Here is a 21,517-nt window from a genome sequence, read left to right on the forward strand (position 1 = left end):
GAATTTAATTACACCTTTCCCAGCCCAGAATCTTGTAGTTTCTCCTCATTGCCTCAGAATAAAATTCAACCCCCTTGCTTCCTGAGGAAGAGATATAGGTGGACATGGACTTTAAAAAAGTAAAACTGACTCTGTGGTGTACAGCCCTATATGAGTTTGAACACATGGATAGATTTTGAGGCCACAACTCTCCATTACCACAAAACACTCCCTATTTTTATAAACACTCCTCTATTATTCCTCTATTATTTTTATAGTCAAGCTCTCCCCATCCGTAACCCCAGACAACCACAGATCCATTCTCCATTGCTATAGTTTGTCTTAAAAAAAATTTTTTGAAAACAAAACAAATCTAAAGCCCCTTAATGACTAAAGCTTTAATGATTCTACCTCTGGTCCAACAACTGCCTTCCCCCACTTTGCATTAGACAACTATTTTCAGTTCTTCTGAGTTCTAAGCTTTCTTCCATCCACGGAACATCCTCCCCGCCCGTTGGATCGGGGAACTCATCTGTGCTCCACTCACTACAGAACTTCCACGCTGTTGTAACTGCTAGGTTTTTTGTCTGTCTCCTCCATCATCAGTTTCCTCCGCGCAAGGACCCTGTTTCAGGCATGTCTATAAGTCCAGCTTCCCTGGACGGGCCGAACCCCGCCACCCCAGCGCCCCACAGCCTCAGCAACCGTTGCTGTGGCTACACATTCCGAGGCCCGCGCCGGGCTCAGAACGCCGAGCGCCGAGCGAGCAAGCGCACTGCCGCGGGCCCAGAAGGGGGCGGGCCTCGGTCACTCGCCTTCCCCGTCCCTACCCCCCCGCGCCTGCGCGCTGCGGACAACCGTTGCCAGATTCCCCGCGCCGTAAGGTTCGACGGTAACCGTCGACACCCTGCCCATTCGGCCTGAGGTACCTGGCGTGGTGGTGGTGCCGGGACGTTCCCGTCGCATGGCGGAGTGCTGCGGATGTTGCCTATGAAGTCCGTAGTCCTTCTAGTTGCACTGTTACTATGGCCTTCGTCGGCGCCGGCGTATCCCAGTGAGTGGCCGGCCCGAGGCGGCAGCGACCCAGGGGATTCCACTGGGGGACCCTCCCGGGTCCCGGCTCTTCCCCTTCCCAGTTGCTACTGCCCTCCCTGTTCCTGCACTACTCTGGCCTCCTGCGGAGGTGTGCTCCTGGCCTCGCGACCTCGTCCGCGCGGACCTGCGTGCGCGAGCCCGGCATCCAGGCTGTGGGTCCCAAACGTGGCCGGAGGCGCCAGGCGAGGCCCCCCGGGCTCGCGGGATTGAGCTGCGCACCCTGGCGGAGACGGTCCCTGCGTGCGCGGCGTCGCCTTTCACCCGGGGCGCTGCCTGTGTGATGCAACAGTGGGTAGCAAGCTGGGGCCAGCCGGCCAAGACGGTCTGTGTCTGTATGGCTGGCTGGCTAAAAATAGTTTTTACAATTTTAAATGTGAATATGAAGTGTAATCTTTGGTGAAATGTGAATAAGTATGAAATTCCAATTTTCTTTTCATAAATTAAATTTTACTGGAACACAGCCACGCCCATTCCTTTATGTATTGGCAATGGCTGTTTCCCCCCCTTATAGCAGCAGTTAGGTGGTGGACACAGACACAGTATGGCCTGCAAAGCCCGAAATAGTTATCGTCTGGCCCTTTAGGGAAAAAGTTTGCCCTTGGAGGGCATAGCACAGAGAGCATGTGGTTTGTGGGTGGCTGGCTGGGACACTCACTGATCTGTGCATGCCCACAGAGCATCCCCGCCTAAGCAGGATCCAGAACCCTAGCTGAGTGGGAGTATAACTTTGGACTTGTCTCTCTCCAATAGCTGAAAACTAATAAGGTCAAATTCAGGCGCACCAAAATTACTATGATTAACATCATGTGGACACCTTGAGGTATCCGAGTGTCTGATATCTGATATTCCAGATATGACTGTGTACAATGTGATGATTTTATATATGTATATATATATATACACATTGTGAAAGGATTCCCACCATTGAGTTAATTAGCACAGTCACCTCACATATTTACCTTTTTGTGTGTATTATCAACTATAGTTATGTTACACATTAGATCCTCAGGCCTTATTTGTCACAGCTGAAAGCTTGCATCTTTACCAGGCTCTCTCCCTATCTCTCCCTTATCCCCAACCCTAAGTTACATTTCTTCAACTGTAACAATTAATACGAACACAATTACTTCTTTGTTCCACCTGTCAGCAAGAATTAAAATTTAAATTAACAAATTATAGGAAAACTGGTGAGTAACAAGATATGTATTCTTTGAGTACACCCAACTAAGCACAAGTTATTACAACTTTGAGTTGGAAGTACTTCAGCTTGATTATTTAAGTTTATTTTAATTGGAAGATTTTGGTGTTTTAGCTGGGAGTTCTTACATGAAGACAGCTTTCAGGTATTAATTCTTACTTGCAACATCTAATTTCTGTAGAGTAAGGGAAGTCTATTCTTTGTGAGCCCACCTCATAACCTGGATGGAAAGAGAAGCAATTTGTTCTCCAAAGTTAAGGACATTCAGCCAGCCTCTGGTCCACCTATAAACGATTCAATGCTTGGGTATGTTAAGTTTTATAGATATAGGTTCTTTATCGATAAAGCCATTCTATTTTTCATTCCTGTGGCAATGAAAATCCTAGTTATATTTGAATCTTTTAAAAAATGAGCATCCATGATTCTTAATTACATTATGGATACAATCACCAGTTGCCATTTTATCGAAGTTGCAGGCCAAGGGCCAAGTAAAAACAAGTGAGTTCTTAAAGCACAATGACCAGATGGATTCCATTGAACTTTAACTTTTTTGTCTTAATGTCCCCAATTATATGGAATATTTTGCTACTACCTCTAATTTACCAGGTATTTATTCTTGTAGCAAACCACAAGTTTAAATTAATAATATTAATGGGGTTCAAAGCTTTAGTTTTTAAAACATAAATTGTTTTTTAAGCACATGATCAGGTAGCACTCATATTGAGAAATACAGTCTTACTAAAAATGCAATCTTGAATTACAGTATTTTGAGTGTCTCTTTGTACAGCTTTAGTGTTACATTATGCATACATAACTTACCACAATCTATTGTTATCAACATTTTACCAGTTTGAGTATAGAAACCTTACCTCCATCCTCTTACCCTCTCCCATTCACAGTATAATTGTTTTGAACATTGAGAACCACATGAAAAATTATAATTTTTGCTTTTTGCTTCAACTGTTAATTTGGAAAGCTCAAGAAGGAAAAGCCTATTGCATTTACCCATATTTTTGCTCTTTCTGTTATCATTTCTTCCTTCCCAATGCTCCAGGATTCCTTATTTCACCTTTCTGTTTAGTGAACTTCTCTTAGCTATTCTTTTAGGGTAGGTCTTCTGACAAGTCCTCTTACTTTTCCTTCATCTGAGAAGTCATGATTATCCTGAAAATACCTGAAGGATATTTTCCCTTGGTAGAGAATTCTGGTTTGGCAGTTTCATCACCCTCTTTTTTTCCCCCGAATATTTGAAAAATATTATGCCATTTCCTTATAACCTCCATGGTTTTTCGTGGTAATTTGAAGTGTCATTCAAATTGTTTTTCGCCTAAAGAAAAGGTGTTGGTTTTCTCTTGCTTCCTTCAGGACTTTTTTTTCTTTGTCTTTAGTTTTCAGAACTTTGACCATAATATGTATGGGTTTCTTTGGGTTTATTTTGTTTGAGGTCACTCAGCTTGAATCTGTAAGTTCGTTTCTTTTGCCAAATTTGGGAACTTTTCAGACATTATTATGTCTTTAAATACTTTTTCAGACCCACCCTTTATTCTCTTCTTCCAAGACTCAAATGTGAATATGAGATCTTTTCATCATAGTCTCACAAGTCCCTGAGACTCTGTTAATTTTTTCCAGTCCATTTTCTCTCTGTTGTTCAGGTTGCATAATTGCTGTTCTGTCTTCCAGTTCACTTACTCTTCTGTTTCCTCCATTCTGTTGTTGAGTCTATGCATTTAATTTTTTCATTTCAATTAATGTGTTTTTCAATTTAAAAATTTTACTTTGGTTCTTCTTTATGTGCTCTATTTATTTGCTGGGATTTTCTGTTTATTTGCTGAAACTTTCTTTTTTTTTATTTGTTTTAAGTATATCTATTGCTTATTGAAGCATTTTTATGATGGCTACTTTTTAATGTCTGTCAGATTATTCTACAATCTGTGCCATCTCAGTGTTTGCATCTCTTGACTTTTTTCTCATTCAAATAGAGGTTTTCCTGGTTCTTCTTGTGACCATTGACTTTTGATTAAAACTTGGACATTATGGGCATTACATCATAAGACCTTGGATCTTCATTAAACCCTCCACTATAGATTTAACTTGGTCTCTAATAGCACATCAGCAGTGGAAGAGGAACGTTGCATTGTTACCACACAGTGGAGATAAAAGTCCCAGCTCCTCACTCAATCCTTCTGTACTGGGAGGGAAGGTGTTAATTCATACCTGGTAGCAGCACTTCTGTGGGTGAGGGAAAAGGATCTGGAGCACCTCAGTGCATCCTGAAGAGGGTAGAAGTCTGGATTCTCCACTCAGCCTTTGCTGGCTGGTAGTAGGGCTGCAGTGTTTTCTGTGGTGTTTGGCTGTAGAGCATTTATTGTATAAACGTTTTCTGTCTTGCTAGGCTACCCCTTTCCTTGTTCTTTGGCTTTGAAAGGGAGCATTCTTTTCTTGGAGCCTATTTTTGTCTGTGTCCATTGGTACTGTGGGGTTGCCAGCTCCTCCAGCCCCCAGTCTACAGTATATGCAGCAGAAAGAAAATGCCAGAACTCACCGCTGTGTCATTCCTCGGGTCTTTGAGTCCCTGGTTGGTCTGCCTTCTTCCCTCCACCTTTCAGAGTCTTCTCGTGCTTGTTTTGTATATAATGTCCAAAGTTTTTAACTGTGCTTTGTAGGATGAAGAGGGAAAAGGTAAATGTTCTCTATCTCTTTGGAAATGGAAGTCCAGATATATTGTTTTGAAACATTTTATTTGGGGTTTATGGAAAAGACTGTTTTACAAGTAAACAAGATTACCTAAGTAGGGCATCCAGCCCAACAACCCAAGTAATAAAACAATACTAGCCAAGATAAGTTTACAAATGTGATATTTTAATGTATGCAAATATTTAAAATCATGCAGAGAAATTTAAGTGACTGGAATTTTCTAAATTTCTTTTATTTAAAAAATTTTTTTATTGAGGTATATACAATAAAATGCACAAATTGTAGTGTACAGTTTAGTGGATTTTGACATGTGCATACATTCATGTAACCATCACCTAGATCAAGATATCAAACATTCTTGTGTATTTCTTTTCCTTTTCCTCTGTCACTTAAATTTCTTATATTTACAAAAGTAGGTTTATCCAGAAAGAAGTTATATGTGTAGAAAGGTTATTCATGTAGTCATATGAATCATTAGGTCAACCAAATAAAATTCTTGAATGTCTTAAACCTGCTTATATTTTCATCCATCTCATAAAATGTACTAATAAGGAACAGGCTTTCCTTCAACCCTAGTATTGTAATACTCTGCCAAGTAAGAATTGTCAGTTAAAACACAACAATCTCAAATTAAAGTTGAAGTATTAGAATATAGAATACATCAGACAACTATGTATTTAACAACAAAACTGCTTTAAAAATTACAACTAGCCCCAAACAAGGTAATTTGGCTATTCATTAGTTGGAGTGGAATGTAGTCAAATTATACAAAGGCAGTTGTAATGTTCAACTTTGTTATTCAGTCAATACTTCTATACTCTTTGAATATTAATAACTTGTTATTGACAGAACCAATAATTATGCCAGTTTTAATCAAGATTTCCAGCTAAAGTAATGGTTGTATGGCTTACCATATTACAAAAAGGAATGCAATTATAATTTAAATGAGGGGTTTAAAAAGTAATGTAGGTATGTCTTAAATTGAGGTTAAAACTCAGTTGGAAAAGATTAGTAAAAATTCATGTCTTTACATATATATTTTCTAGTTCTGTTAACTAAAATGGCCTGAGAACAGTGTCACTCCACAATGCCAGTCTTGTTATGCATCTCTAGCCCTTAGATTTTTGTCTTTAATATTGTTTTCCATTAAAAAAAAACTAGGATTCATTGAAAAGATACCTGATTTTCATATTTAGGGAGATAAAGTACAGACTGGAGGGTAAGGACGGGAGTTGGGTAGGAGATGGGAGGGAGGCAGACAGCAGTGACTGCCAGAGAGCAAGCAGGGAGGCTTTAAAAATGCAGAGGTTCCCTCAAAAGGGCACAGAAGATGCTTTACAGTAGTGGCTCCAGCTGACTAAGTTATGACTATTTGAACATAAAAAAGAAAATGATAATATTATAAGCTAGGACTGTTAGAGTGGGTAGATAGCCAGATATGAGCAGGGAGGAGAAATGGGGACTAGAATAGCTTATGAGGAATGTGCAGAATGTAGATAACAACTGGCCAAAACCAACTGGTTCCAATATGGAGAAGCTGACACAAGCTTCACCCCAAAGTTGTTTATACCCTCACTGCCATGATATTAGCATTACAGTTTTGACCCCCCTTGTGGGGAACAACTGCCCTAATAGTTCCACTGAGAACCAAATATAGCCCAAAACTCTCGTGCCTGGAGGGAGGATGGAGGAAGCCTGAACTCTAAGATTCCACCTGTTCCCTGTGAAATCTCTTCCCACGTATTAAATATTCATTTCAATTTATATAAAAGAGTTGCAGATTGTATCCTTGGGGCAACTCGCTCTCTGCTTGCACGAAACTCTCAAGCATGTACTTTCACTTTTCTTTAAACTCACATTTTCCAAACAAACTCCTAAAGCTCATCCACTTTTCTTTTTTTTTTTTTTGGTATCATTAAATATAACTACATGAGCAACATTATGGTTACTAGACTCCCCTGATCATCAAGTCCCCCCTACATATCCCATTATAGTTACTGTCTATCAGCATGGTAAGATGCTATAGAATCACTATTTGTCTTCTCTGCGTTGTACAGCCTTCCCTGTGCCCCCCACCCCTACATTATGTGTGCTAATCGTAATGCCCCTTTCCCCCCCTTGTACCTCCATTTTCACCCATCCTCCCCAGGCCCTTTCCCTTCGGTAACTGTTAGTCCATTCTTGGGTTCTGTGAGTCTGCTGCTGTTTTGTTCCTTCCATTTTTGTCTTTGTTCTTATACTCCACAGATGAGTGAAATCATCTGATATTTGTCTCTCTCTGCCTGGCTTATTTCACTGAGCGTAATACCCTCTAGCTCCATTCATGTTGTTGCAAATGGTAGGATTTGTTTTCCTCTTATGGTTGAATAATATTCCATTGTGTATATGTACCACATCTACTTTATCCATTCATCTACTGATGGACACTTAGGTTGCTTCCATTTCTTGGCTATAGTAAATAGTGCTATGATAAACATAGGGGTCATATGTCTTTTTCAGGCTGGGCTGCTGAATTCTTAGGGTAAATTCCTAGGAGTGGAATTCCTGGGTCAAATGGTATTTCTATTTTGAGTTTTTTGAGAACCTCCATACTGCTTTCCACAATGGTTGAACTAATTTACATTCCCACCAGCAGTGTAGGAGGGTCCCCTTAACTCCACATCTGCACCAAATTTGTTGTTTGTCTTTTGGATGGTGGCCATAATTACTGGTGTGAGCTGGTATTTCACTGTAGTTTTAATTTGCATTTCTCTGATGATTAGTGATGTGGAGCATGTTTTCATGTGTCTGTTGGCCATCTGAATTTCTTCTTTGGAGAAGTGTCTGTACACATCCTGTGCCCATATTTTAATTGGATTACTTGCTTTTTGTTTGTTGAGGTGCAAGAGCTCTTTATATATTTTGGATGTCAACCCTTTATCGGATATGTCATTTATGAATATATTCTCCCATACTGTAGGATGCTTTTTGTTCTACTGGTGGTGTCCTTTGCTGTACAGAAGCTTTTCAGCTTGATATAGTCCCACTTGTTCATTTTTGCTTTTGTTTCCCTTGCCCGGGGAGATAAGTTCATGAAGAAGTTGTTCATCTTTACATTCAAGAGATTTTTGCCTATATTTTTTTCTAAGAGTTTTATGGTTTCATGCCTTACATTCAGGTCTTTGATCCATTTTGAATTTACTTTTGTGTATGGAGTTAGACAGTGATCCAGTTTCATTCTCTTACATGTAACTGTTCAGTTTTGTCAACACCAGCTGTTGAAGAGGCTGTCATTTCCCCATTGTATATCCATGGCTCCTTTATTGTATATTAATTGACCATATATATCTGGGTTAATATCTGTACTCTCTATTGTGTTCCACTGGTCTGTGGGTCTGTTCTTGTGCCAGTACCAAATTGTATTGATTACTGGTAGAGCTTGAAGTTGGGAAGCGAGATCCCCCCTGCTTTATTCTTCCTTCTCAGGATTGCTTTGGCTTTTCGGGGTCTTTTGTGGTTCCATATGAATTTTAAAACTATTTGTTCCAGTTTGTTGAAGAATGCTGTTGATATTTTGATAGGGATTGCATTGAATCTGTAGATTGCTTTAGGCAGGACGGCCATTTTGACAATATTAATTCTTCCTAGCCAAGAGCATGGGATGTGTTTCCATCTGTTAGTGTCCTCTTTAATTTCTCTTAAGAGTGTCTTGCAGTTTTCAGGGTATAGGTCTTTCACTTCCTTGGTTAGGTTTATTCTTAGGTATTTTGTTCTTTTTGATGCAATTGTGAATGGAATTGTTTTCCTGATTTCTCTTTCTATTAGTTCATTGTTAGTGTATAGGAAAGGCACCGATTTCTGTGTATTAATTTTGTATCCTGCAACTTTGCTGAATTCCGATATTAGTTCTAGTAGTTTTGGAGTGTAGTCTTTAGGGTTTTTTATGTATAATATCATGTCATCTGCAAATAGTGACAGTTTGACTTCTTCTTTACCAATCTGGATTCCTTGTATTTATTTGTTTTGTCTGATTGCCATGGCTAGGACCTCCAGTGCTATGTTGAATAACAGTGGGGAGAGTGGGCATCCTTGTCTTGTTCCCAAGCTTAGGTGAAAAGCTTTCAGCTTCTTGCTGTTAAGTATGATGTTGGCTGTGGGTTTGTCATATATGGCCTTTATTATGTAGAGGTACTTGCCTTCTATACCCATTTTGTTGGGAGTTTTTATCATGAATGGATGTTGAATGCTTTTCAGCATCTATGGAAATGATCATGTGGTTTTTGTCCTTCTTTTTGTTGATGTGGTGGATGATGATGATGGATTTTCGAATGTTGTACCATCCTTGCACCCTGAGGTGAATCCCACTTGATCATGGTGAATGATTGATCCTTTTGATGTATTTTTGAATTCAGTTTGCTAATATTTTGTTGAATATTTTTGCATTTATGTTCATCAGGGATATTGGTCTGTAATTTTCTTTTTTTGTGGTGTCTTTGCCTGGTTTTGGCATTAGAGTGATGCTGGCTTCATAGAATGAGTTTGGAAGTATTCCCTCCTCTTCTATTTTTTGGAAAACTTTAAGGAGAATGGGTGTCATGTCTTCTCTATATGTCTGACAAAATTCAGCAGTAAATCCATCTGCCCGGGGGGTTTGTTTTGGGGTAGTTTTTTGATTACCAATTCAATTTCGTTGCTAGTAATTGGTCTGTGTAGATTTTCTGTTTCTTCCTTTGGCAGTTTTGAAATGTTGTATTTTTTCTAGGAAGTTGTCCATTTCTTAGGTTTTCCAGCTTGTTAGCATATAGATTTCATAGTATTCTCTAATAATTCTTCGTATTTCTGCAGTGTCCATCGTGATTTTTCCTTTCTTGTTTCTGATTCTGTTTGTGTGTAGATTCTCTTTTTCTCTTAATAAGTCTGGCTAGGGGTTTATTTTGTTTATTTTCTCAAAGAACCAGCTCTTGGTTTCATTGATTTTTTTCTATTATTTTATTCTCACTTTTATTAATTTCTTCTCTGATCTTTGTTATGTCCCTCCTTCTGCTGACTTTCGGCCTCATTTGTTCTTCTTTTTCCAGTTTCAATAATTGTGACTTTAGACTATTCATTTGGGATTGTTCTTCCTTCTTTAATTAGGCCTGGATTGCTGTGTACTTTCCTCTTAGAACTGCCTTTGCTGCATCCCACAGAAGTTGGGGCTTTGTGCTGTTGTTGTCATTTGTCTCCATATATTGCTTGATCTCTGTTTTAATTTGGTCATTGATCCATTGATTATTTAGGAGCATGTTGTTAAACCTCCATGTGTTTGTGAGACTTTTTGTTTTCTTTGTACAATTTATATCTAGTTTTATACCTTTATGATCTGAGAAGTTGGTTGGTAGAATTTCAATCTTTTTGAATTTACTGAGGTTCTTTTTGTTGCCTTGTATGGGGTCTATTCTGGAAAATGTTCCATGTGCACTTGAGAAGAATGTGTATCCTGCTGTTTTTGGGTGTAGAGTTCTGTAGATGTCTGTTAGGTCCATCTGTTCTAGTGTGTTGTTCAGTGCCTCTGTGTCCTTACTAATTTTCTGTCTGGTTGATCTTTCCTTTGAAGTCAGTGGTGTGTTGAAGTCTCCCAAAATGAATGCATTGCATTCTATTTCCTCCTTTAATTCTGTTAGTATTTGTTTCACATATGTAGGTGCTCCTGTGTTAGGTGCATATATAATGGTTATATCCTCTGTTGGGCTGCCCCCTTTATCATTATGTAATGTGCTTCTTTATCTCTTGTTACTTTCTTTGTCCTATTGTTTGCATGAAATATCTTTTTCCATCCCTTCACTTTTAGTCTGTGTATATCTTTGGCTTTGAGGTGAGTCTCTTGTAAGCAGCATATAGATGGGTCTTGCTTTTTTATCCATTCTGACTCTGTGTCTTTTGATTGGTGCATTCAGTCCATTTACATTTAGGGTTATTATTGATAGATATGTACTTATTGCCATTGCAGGCTTTGGATTCGTGGTTACAAAAGGTTCAAGGGGAGCTTCTTTAGTATCTAACCGTCTAACTTCACTCTCTTATTAAGCTGTTGTAGACACAGTCTGATGATTCTTACTCTCCCTTCTTATTCTTCCTCCTCCATTCTTTATATGTTAGGTGTTTTATTCTCTACTCTTTTGTGTTTCCTTTGACTGCTTTTGTGGATAGTTGATTTTATTTTTTGCCTTTAGTTAGTATTTGGTTTTTCTGCTTTCTTTGGTGTGGTTTTATTTTCTCTGTTGACATCTATTTAGCATTAGGTGTGCTTCCATCTAGAGAATTCCCTTTAAAATATCCTGTAGGGGTGTTTTGTGGGAGGCAAATTCCCTCAACTTTTGCTTGTCTGGAAATTGTTTAATCCCTCCTTCAAATTTAAATGATAATCATGCTGGATACAGTATTCTTGGTTCAAGGCCCTTCTGTTTCATTGCATTAAATATATCATGCTGTTCTCTTCTGCCCTTTAAGGTTTCTGTTGAGAAGTCTGAAGATAGCCTGATGGGTTTTCCTTTGTAGGTGATCTTTTTTCTCTCTCTGGCTGCTTTTAATACTCTGTCTTTGTCTTTGATCTTTGCCATTTAAATTATTATATGTCTTGGTGTTCTCCTCCTTGGGTCCCTTGTGTTGGGAGATCTGTGGGCTTCCATGGTCTAAGAGATTATTTCCTTACCCCGCTTGGGCAAATTTTCAGCAATTATTTCTTCAAAGACACTCTCTATCCCTTTTTCTCTCTTTTCTTCTGGTACCCCTATTATGTGAATATTGTTCCATTTGGATTGGTCACACCATTCTCTTAATAGTCTTTCATTCCTAGAGATCCTTTTATCTCTCTCTGCCTCAGCTTCTCTGTGTTCCTGTTCTCTGATTTCTATTCCATTCACAGTCTCTTGCACCTCCTCCAGTCTGCTCTTAAGCCCTTCCAGAGATTGTTTCATTTCTGTTATCTACCTCCAGATTTCATCCCTTAGCTCTTGCATATTTCTCTGCAGGTCCATCAGCATGGTTATGACTTTTATTTTGAATTCTTTTTCAGGAAGATTGGTTATATCTGTCTCAGCAGTCCCTTTCTCTGGGGTTGTCTGTGTGATTTTTGACTGTACCAGATTCTTCTGCCTTTTCATGGTGATAGAAGTGGTCGCAGACAGGTGGCATGTGTGTCAGCTGGGAGAACAAAGTCCCTTCCTGCTTGTTGGTCACCTTGCCTTTCTCTGCTGCCTGTGCCGTCTACCTGCACACCGCGAGCAGTCTCTGGGATAATCTCCTGAGCTGCCATGGTTGGGGGGCAGCCCTCGGGATAGCCTAGTGCACTGCGGGTGGTCGCAGCCATGCCGGGTGTGTTCTCCTGTGAGAACGGTGCCCCTTCGTGCCTTCCGGAACTTGCTCCAGCTTCCGCTGCCTGTGCTGGTTACCTGCACACTGGGAACAGTCTCTGGGATAATCTGAGCTGCCATTGGTGGGGTGGCCCTTGGGACAGCCTAGCACACACTGCGTGGGGTGGCAGACACGCTGGGTGTATTCTCCTGTGAGAATGGCACCCCTTCATGCCTTCCGGACCTTGCTCTGGCTTCCTCTGTCTGTCCTGGTTAGCTGCACACTGGGAGGAGACTCTGTGTGGTTGCTGTGGGTGGGGCTGTTCTCTGACTGCTCCGCAGCTGTGGCGGGTCAGCCGGTTTGCGTGCAGTGCCAGCTGGGGGGAATGAATGGCAGGCTGTTTATCATCATGAGGGGCTTCGGGGCTGCTTTACCCTCAGGAGGTTAGGGGGCCTGAAGTTCCTCAAGATTCCCAGCCTGCTGGGCTGAGTGTGCCAGGACGATTTTTGTCCAGCTGTTGAGCCCTTGTCCCTTAAAGACTTTTAAAAGTGCCCACTTTTCTTTTGTCCCAGGGGAGCCAGCTGTGGGGACCCACTTGCAGTCTCTGTCTCGGATTTTACTTTTCCGTTTCTCTAATATCCAGTACACCTTGCAATGTGTGTCTGTGCTCCTGGTGCAGATCACTAGGGCTGGTTATTTAGCAGTCCTGTGCTTCCACTCCCTCCCCACTCTGATTCTTTTCCACCTGCCGGTGAGCTGGGTAGGAGGAGTGCTCAGGTCCTGCCGGGTCACGGCCTTGTATCTTACCCTTTTCATGAGATGCTGAGTTCTCAGAGATGTAGATGTAGCCTGACTGTTGTACTGTGTCTTCTGGTCTCTCTTTTAGGAATAGTTGTGTCTGTTGTATTTTCAAAAATATATATATGGTTTTAAGAGGAGATTTCCATCACCCTACTCACACTCCATCTTGAGCCCCCTCCAAAGCTCATCCATGTTTATATCCCTCCTTGAATGCTTTCTTGCTGTGAGACCAAAAATCAGCATCCAGCGACAGAAACATGTAAAAAACAAAAAATATAAACATTTTTTTTTTTTTGCTATTTTGTGTTTGCCAAAGAGCTAAATAAAAGTGCCTCCTGAACAGAAAGTTTATTTCATCTTGCCTGCAGAGGGAGGGTTCTGGTAGGAGTTAGGCATTAGAATTTGGTAAAAAGTTGCTTATTTCCTTTAAGTAAATCAATTTGTATCCATGATAGTGGCAAAATCAAAAATTACATGTAATACAAAATTCCAGCATTTAAAACTCCTGACTTAAGAGTAGGGGAGTTGAACAGAATTTTAGAATATCTTATATAATTTTTTATGTTTTCCACATTGGAAATGAGTGTTCACCACTCAGATGGTGTGAAAATACCAGTATAAACAGAACAGCCATTTTGTTGTAAGAGTGAAATGTGGTGGTTTAGACCAGGAATTGGCAAGCTTTTTCTGTAAAGGGCCAGATAGCAAGTATTTTCATCTTTGTAGGCCAACTAGTCTCTGTTGCAAAAATTAACTACTGTTACATCCCAAAACAGCCATAGACAACACATAAACAAATGGGTAAGATTGACTGGGTTCCACTTTATTTACAAAACAGTTGGATGGTTATGACCTACAGGCTGTAGTTAGATCATTGCTGGGTTGAAGGCAGTGGTATACTGGTAAATATTTAAGAACTGGCTTTTAGGAGAGAAGTAAACTGATATAGCATTTGCCCATTTACATGGTGTAAATACACCCACCAGAGTCAATTTCAAGCTGTATACCTATTTGATATCACTGAATAGGGAAGTAGAGATATACAGTATCACACCATTATATAGCATTTCTACCATATAGATACACTAGATGTAAATAACCTCAAGAACATAGAAAATAGTCAATAAAATAATAAGAAAATTATGAGTTTTGAATATTTATTACTTTTTTCTGAATACTGTTTATTTAATTGCAAATTCAGATAATTTAATTTTTAGTGATACCTATTTTTAACATCTGGCTCACAAAAATTCATAAAAATTTAATAATTAGTTCTGGTGAGCCTATTCTAGCATACTACTATGTTGGAGGACATAATCAAGAACTTTGTTTCATTAAGTTGCCTATTGAATCATGAGTTATGTGACAAAATAAAAGCAAAATGATATAGAAAATTGTGTTAGTATGCAACTTTTGCACGAATCTTACTCATCTGCTTTAATAAGAATATGAAAAAATAGTTTTGTTTCTTTAAGTGAGTTGTCTGAGTCAAAGGAGCTGTATTATCTTGGTCTATTTGTCTCAGTTTTTAAGTGATAGCATATGGAGTAAATTTAGGTCAGTAGGTTCTGCCAAATGTCATATACAATGTTAAATGTTACTTATTGTTTGATTTTTTTTTTCCTCAAGGCATAACTCTGATGCCTGACGAAGAACAAAACTTGAATCACTATGTACAAGTTTTACAGAACCTAATACTAAGTGTTCCCACTAGGGAGACAAGTCATGAGAAAAAATCCAAGTTTCCAACTACTGTTTATTCTATAGGGCTGAGGGGATCAAAAGTTAAGAAGAAACCTACACAAGGAGAAACTTCAAGTGAGAATAATGTTTTAATCAATCCTATCAATGAGGAAATGACAACTTTCCCTCCTAGAGACTTCACACTGGGAATGAAGAGTAAAAAACACACTAAAAGTACAGCATTCTGGGCTATTAAACCCTACAATGTTTCTGTTGTTTTACATACAAAAGAACCTGATATTGAAAAAGAAGAGCCAGAGCCAGAGTCAGAGCCAGAGCCAGAGCCAGAGCCACCTTTAATACAAACTGAGGCACCAAAGTCATTGCCCCATGTTACTGAATTACCTACAGGTAGAAGCACTGAGTGGGACACCTCCCTAGAACCAGATGTTCCTCAGCTCTCAGGCGAATATGAAGACCACGAGGACATTTTGAAAACACTTTCAGATATTAATTCACAGGTACAACAGCTGCCTCTTGCTGAAAGCCTGAAGCCAGAATATAGGGCTGACATTCAAGCCTCTAGAGAACACTTAAAGAGAAGGCTTGCTCTAGCAGCAGCCACAGTGCATAAATTAGAAACAATGTATAAATCCCAGATGTTACCACTTGGAGGAAGCAGTGGTGAAATTGATGACATGGAAACTGTTATTAACATGCTATATAATTCTAGATCTAAATTATCTGAATATTTAGATACAAAATATGTTCCATCAAAGATGCAAGAAAAAGCTACTGTAGTATTCAATACATTGCAAAAAATATTGTGTAAACCAAGTAGAAACTCAAAACCTTATTAAGAAGTTATTAAAAAATAATATAAAAATCTTTGATATACCATGACAAAGTTGAAGCAAACTGTGTATTTATTTCAGAGGAGAAATAAGCATAATAGAGATTCAAAAGCTGTATAAATATATCTTCTATTCTAGTTCATTGTGCTAACATCTTTACATGTTATGTGTTATGAAAAATGTTCATATGCACTAAAAGCCTAATCGTTAAAAATAAAAGTTTGGTTCAAGAGTTTGTAGATTTTCTCATTAATTATTTTAAAAGTTATGAAGATCTAATTTTTAAAATCTTTAATCTTTGCTTTTACTTGGATATATTAAGTTCATCCATTTTATGAGTTAAACTGCAATCTATGTAACTGATTTTAAATAGTTGCATATTAATGTAAAATTTGAGGATATGTGGTTTTCAATTGTTTCAGAGAATCTGAGTTTTCTGTCTGAATAGCATAGGTGGAGCTTAAATCAGAACTACTTTGGATATATGTGTGCCTCCTTTGAAAGGTGGATGACGTAAAGATATAAAGATACATCCCTGCTGCTGTGTTGTTGAGTACCTTTGGGGAACCTAGTAGTACTTAACCATTGAAGCACTGTAACTTGGATTTGTAATGAAGTCATCCTCACTTATTTCCTCTTTTTGTTTGTTTACATGCACATACATTGAAGCTTTGCAAATCTTTTATTTGGGAGTATTACTAACACCATTCGGGTAAACTGTGTAGTACTGTATGGTGCAGGTAATTCTGATTTTACCAGTATTATATTTAAATTATAATTTATTCATTCATCAAGCCAGTCATTTATAAAGATATTAACCCTTTACTATGTATAGGACAAAATGCTAGGCTTTGGGGATACAGTAAGATCTAGTTCTGTCTTTGAGATTGTATTATAGCAGGAAATATACACATTGAACAAATAGCTTCAACAATTTTTAAATTTCAGTTGTGACAAGTTGTTATGAAGGTGTAAGAAATTTCAACTTATGTAGACCAAGAATAATGGGAAAGCTACTCTGAGAAAGGAGCATTTAAGGTAAGATCTGAAGTATGAAGGTGTGTGTCAGGGGAAAGTGGCATCCAGGCAGAGGGCACAGCATGTGGGAATACTCTGAATTGAGAATGGGTATGGCAAGTTCAAGAAGTAGCTGGCGTATAGAAGGGCAAGGGAGAGCATCTCGAGACTGAGCTGGTGAGGTATACAGAATAGATCCTGCAAGGCCTTACAGGGTATATTGAAGATTTCAGACTTTATCCTATAATCCATAAGAAACCATTAGTGGATGTTAAGCAAGGGGGGGGGGAGGTATGATTAAATGTGTGTATTTTTAAACACTCTGGCTACAGTTTTAAATGTAAGGCAAAGTTAGTAGTGTACTACTCATAGGCCAGATTTAAAGAAGTGGCGATTAAGAGGTAGAATGGCAGGATTTGGGGATTGAGGGGGTAGCAGGAATCAAAAATAATTCTCACACAGTCAGCTATATTATAGAAAAGACTACATAGGTTTTGTTTCATACTGTTAGTTGATTATTAAAAAAATAATTTTAGTATGGAGAAGTTCAAACATGTGCAAAAGGTAAAAGATTCATATAATAGACCCAAGTGTCCACCATCCAGTTTCAACAGTTATGTATTGATGAGTCTTGTTTCACCTAAATCCCACCCCTTTCCCTCTTTCCTAATTTATGTTGGATTAAATCCCAGGCATTCTTTTATTTCATCTGTAAATATAACAATGTGAAGCTCTATAAGCTTTTTTAAAAACCACTATCACAATATCATCATCACACACAAAAATTCAATAATTATTTAATATCAAATACCCAGTCAGTGTTCAAATTTCCAATTGTCTAATAATTTTTAAATTTAGGGTTTGTATAATTTTTAAATTTAGGGTTTCTATGAATCAAGATCCAAATGAAGTTCATACATTGAGACTGGTTGATTTGACTCAAAAGTCTCTTTTAATCTAAACATTTTCTTCCACCTCCTTTTTCCCTGTGAAATTTATTTGTCAAAGAAATTGGTCATTTGACCTATGGTTTTACACAATATGGATTTTGCTGATTGTATTCCCATAATGCCTGTTATTATGTTTTTGGTTCTCTGTATTTTCTGTTTTTGGTCAAAATGGTGTATTCTTCTGTCTGGTTGTATCTCCTTTTGAATTTTGACAACCTTTTTAAATCATTAGTTGATTACATTAACTGGTCACATGTTGCAAAATGGAGATATTATTCCTTTATTAACTAGAATATCTCTATAATGGGAAACTTCATCTGTTATTTGATTCTCCATTGGTGAAGTGTGTATGGAAGCACATCAAATGCTTGAATCCTTCTTTCTGTTTAACAGTTTTCAAAATAATAAGATCACAGACTCCTTCAATGGTGATTTATTTTCTTTTTTGATATCATTAATGTACAATTACTTGAACAACAATATGGTTACTAGACTCCCCAATTATCAAGTCCCCCCCACATGCCCCATTCCAGTCACTGTCCATCAGTGTAGTAAGATGCTATAGAATCATTAATTGTCGTCTCTGTATATACTGCCTTTCCCATGTCCCCCCTGCTACCTTACGTATGCTAATTGTAATGCCCCCTTTTCCCCCTTATCCCTCCCTTCCCAGCCATCCTCCCCAGTCCCTTTCCCTTTGGTAACTTTAGGCCGTTCTTGGGTTCTGTGAGTCTGCTGCTGTTTTGTTCCTCAGTTTTTGTCTTTGTTCTTATACTCCACAGCTGAGTGAAATCATTTGATACCTGTCTTTCTCTGCCTGTCTTATTTCATTGAGCATAATACCCTCTAGCTCCATCCATGTTGTTGCAAATGATAGGATTTGTTTTCTTCTTATGGCTGAATAATATTCCATTGTGTATATGTACCACATCTTCTTTATCCATTCATCCACTGATAGACAGGTTGTTTCCATTTCTTGGCTATTGTAAATAGTGCTGCAATAAACATAGGAGTGTATATGTCTTTTTCAAACTGGGCTGCTGCATTCTTAGGGCAAATTCCTAGGAGTGGAATTCCTGGGTCAAATGGTATTTTCTATTTTGAGTTTTTTGAGGAACCTCCATACTGCTTTCCACAATGGTTGAACTAGTTTACATTCCCACCAGCATTGCAGGAGGGTTCCCTATTCTCCACATCCTCGCCAACATCTGTTGTTGTTTGTCTTTCAGATGGTGGCCATCGTAACTGGTGTGAGGTGATATCTCATTGTGGTTTTAATTTTCATTCTCTGATGATTAGTGATGTTAAGCATCTTTTCATGTGCTTGTTGGCCAACTGAATTTCTTCCTTGGAGAAGTGTCTGTTCAGATCCTCTGCCCATTTTTTAATTGGCTTATTTGCTTTTTGTTTGTTGAGGTGCTTGAGCTCTTTATATAATTTGGATGTCAACCCCTTATCGGATCTGTCATTTATGAATATACTCTCCCATACTGTAGGATGTCTTTTTATTCCACTGACACTGATGGTGTCCTTTGCTGTACAGAAGCTTTTTAGTTTGATATAGTCCCACTTGTTCACTTTTGCTTTTGTTTCCCTGGCCCATGGAGATATGTTCATGAAGAAGTTGCTCATGTTTATGTTTAAGAGATTTTTGCCTATATTTTTTCTAATAGTTTTATGGTTTCATGACTTAAATTCAGGTCTTTGATCCATTTTGTGTTTGGGGTTAGACAGTAGTCCAGTTTCATTCTCTTATATGTAGCTGTCCAGTTTTGCCACCACCAGCTGTTGAAGAGGCTGTCAATTCCCCATTGTGTATCCATGGCTCCTTTATTGTGTGTTGATTGACCATATATGCTTGGGTTTATATCTGGGTTCTCTATTGTGTTCCACTGGTCTGTGGGTCTGTTCTTGTGCCAGTACCAAATTTTATTGATTACTGTGGCTTTGTAGTAGAGCTTGAAGTCAGGGAGCATAATTCCCCCTGCTTTACTCTTCCTTCTCAGGATTGCTTTGCCTATTCAGGGTCTTTTGTCATTCCATATGAATTTTAGAACTATTTGCTCTAGTTCATTGAAGAATGTTGTTGGTATTTTGATAGGGATTGCATTGACTCTGTAGATTGCTTTAGTCAGGATGGCCATTTTGACAATATTAATTCTTTCTAGCCAAGAGCATGGGATGAATTTCCATTTATTAGTGTCCTCTTTAATTTCTCTTAAGAGTGTCTTGTACTTTTCAGGGTATAGGTCTTTCACTTCCTTGGTTGGGTTTTTTCTTAGGTATTTTATTCTTTTTGATGCAATTGTGAATGGAATTGTTTTCCTGATTTCTCTTTCTGCTAGTTCATTGTTAGTGTATAGGAATGCAACAGATTTCTGTTTTTTAATTTTGTTTCCTGCAACTTTTGCTGAATTCAGATATTAGATCTAGTAGTTTTGGAGTGGAGTCTTTAGGGTTTTTTATATACAATATCATGTCACCTGCAAACAGGGACAGTTTGACTTCCTCCTTGCCAATCTGGATGTCTTATATATCTTTCTTTTGTCTGAGTGCCGTGGCTAGAACCTCCAGTACTATGTTGAATAAAAGTGGAGAGAGTGGGCATTCCTGTCTTGTTCCCGATCTTAAAGGAAAAGCTTTCGGCTTCTCGCTGTTAAGTATATGGTGGCTATGGGTTTGTCATATATGGCTTTTATTATGTTGAGGTATTTGCCCTCTATACCCATTTTGTTGAGAGTTTTTATCATGAATGGATGTTGAATTTTGTCGAATGCTTTTTCAGCATCTATGGAAATGATCATGTGGTTTCTGTCCTTTTTGTTGATGTGGTGGATGATGTTGATGGATTTTCGAATGTTGTACCATCCTTGCATCCCTGAGGTGAATCCCACTTGATCATGGTGTATGATCCTCTTGATGTATTTTTTAATTCAGTTTGTTAATATTTTGTTGAGTATTTTTGCATCTATGTTCATCAGGGACATTGGTCTGTAATTTTTTTTTTGTGTGGGGTCTTTGCCTGGTTTTGGTACTAGAGTGATGCTGGCTTCATAGAATGAGTTTGGAAGTATTCCCTACTCTTCTATTTTTTGGAAAACTTTAAGGAGAATGGGTGTTATGTCTTCTCTGTATGTCTGATAAAATCCAGTGGTGAATCCATATGGCCCAGGGGTTTTGTTCTTGGGTACTTTTTTGATTAGCAATTCAATTTCTTTGCTGGTAATTGGTCTGTTTAGATTTTCTGTTTCTTCTTTGGTCAGTCTTGGAGGGTTGTATTTTTCTAGGAAGTTGTCCATTTCATCTAGGTTTTCCAGCTTGTTAGTATATAGATTTTCATAGTATTCTCTAATAATTTTTGTATTTCTGTGGAATCCATCATGATTTTTCCTTTCTCATTTCTGATTCTGTTGATGTGTGTAGATACTCTTTTTCTCTTAATAAGTCTAGCTAGGGGCTTATCTATTTTGTTTATTTTTTCAAAGAACTAGCTCTTGGTTTCATTGATTTTTTTCTACTGTTTTATTCTTCTCAATTTTATTTATTTATTCACTGATCTTTATTATATCCCTCCTTCTGCTGACTTTGGCCCTCATTTGTTCTTCTTTTTCCAGTTTCAATGACTGTGACTTTAGACTATTCATTTGGGCTTGTTATTTCTTCATTAAATAGGCCTGGATTGCTATATACTTTCCTGTTAGAACTGCCTTCGCTGCTACATAGCTGCTTTCCACAGGAGTTGGGACTTTATGCTGCCATTGTCATTTGTCTCCATATATTGCTTGATATGTTTTAATTTGGTCACTGATCTATTGATTATTTAGAAGCATGTTGTTAAGTCTCCATGTGTTTGTGAGGCTTTTTGTTTTCTTTGTACAATGTCTTTGTTCTAGTTTTATGCCTTTGTGGTCTGAGAAGTTGGTTGGTAAAATTTC

General features: G+C 38.4%; 1 protein-coding gene and 1 long non-coding RNA gene across 10 annotated transcripts in view; one reads left to right on the plus strand and one right to left on the minus strand.

The window, feature by feature from the left end:
• Positions 1–21,517, minus strand: part of LOC118970876 (uncharacterized) — a 99,418-nt gene that overhangs the window by 65,662 nt on the left and 12,239 nt on the right. For 6 of the 7 annotated variants that reach the window (XR_012120765.1, XR_012120766.1, XR_012120763.1 and 3 more), the window contains exon 1: positions 909–1,049. The exons of the other annotated variant lie outside the window; for it this stretch is intronic. This is a non-coding gene — a long non-coding RNA (uncharacterized lncRNA). Of the gene's footprint in view, positions 1–908; positions 1,050–21,517 lie in introns of those variants that run through there. 7 annotated transcript variants of the gene reach the window in all.
• On the plus strand, positions 735–15,847 carry SPESP1 (sperm equatorial segment protein 1). Of its 3 annotated transcripts, none has more exons than XM_073212074.1 (2): positions 735–904; positions 14,708–15,847. In XM_073212074.1, the coding sequence occupies exon 2, from the start codon at positions 14,719–14,721 to the stop codon at positions 15,619–15,621; it is 903 nt and encodes a 300-aa protein (XP_073068175.1). In that variant the 5' UTR covers positions 735–904; positions 14,708–14,718; the 3' UTR covers positions 15,622–15,847. The 3 variants fall into 3 exon arrangements, with proteins under 3 accessions (XP_073068175.1, XP_017535192.3, XP_036866115.2); XM_017679703.3 differs by having other exon boundaries at positions 895–1,033; XM_037010220.2 differs by lacking the exon at positions 735–904 and adding an exon at positions 1,235–1,362.

The sequence above is a fragment of the Manis javanica genome, chromosome 8 (genome assembly GCF_040802235.1).
Source record: "Manis javanica isolate MJ-LG chromosome 8, MJ_LKY, whole genome shotgun sequence".
In the NCBI taxonomy this organism is placed as follows: Eukaryota; Metazoa; Chordata; class Mammalia; order Pholidota; family Manidae; genus Manis; species Manis javanica.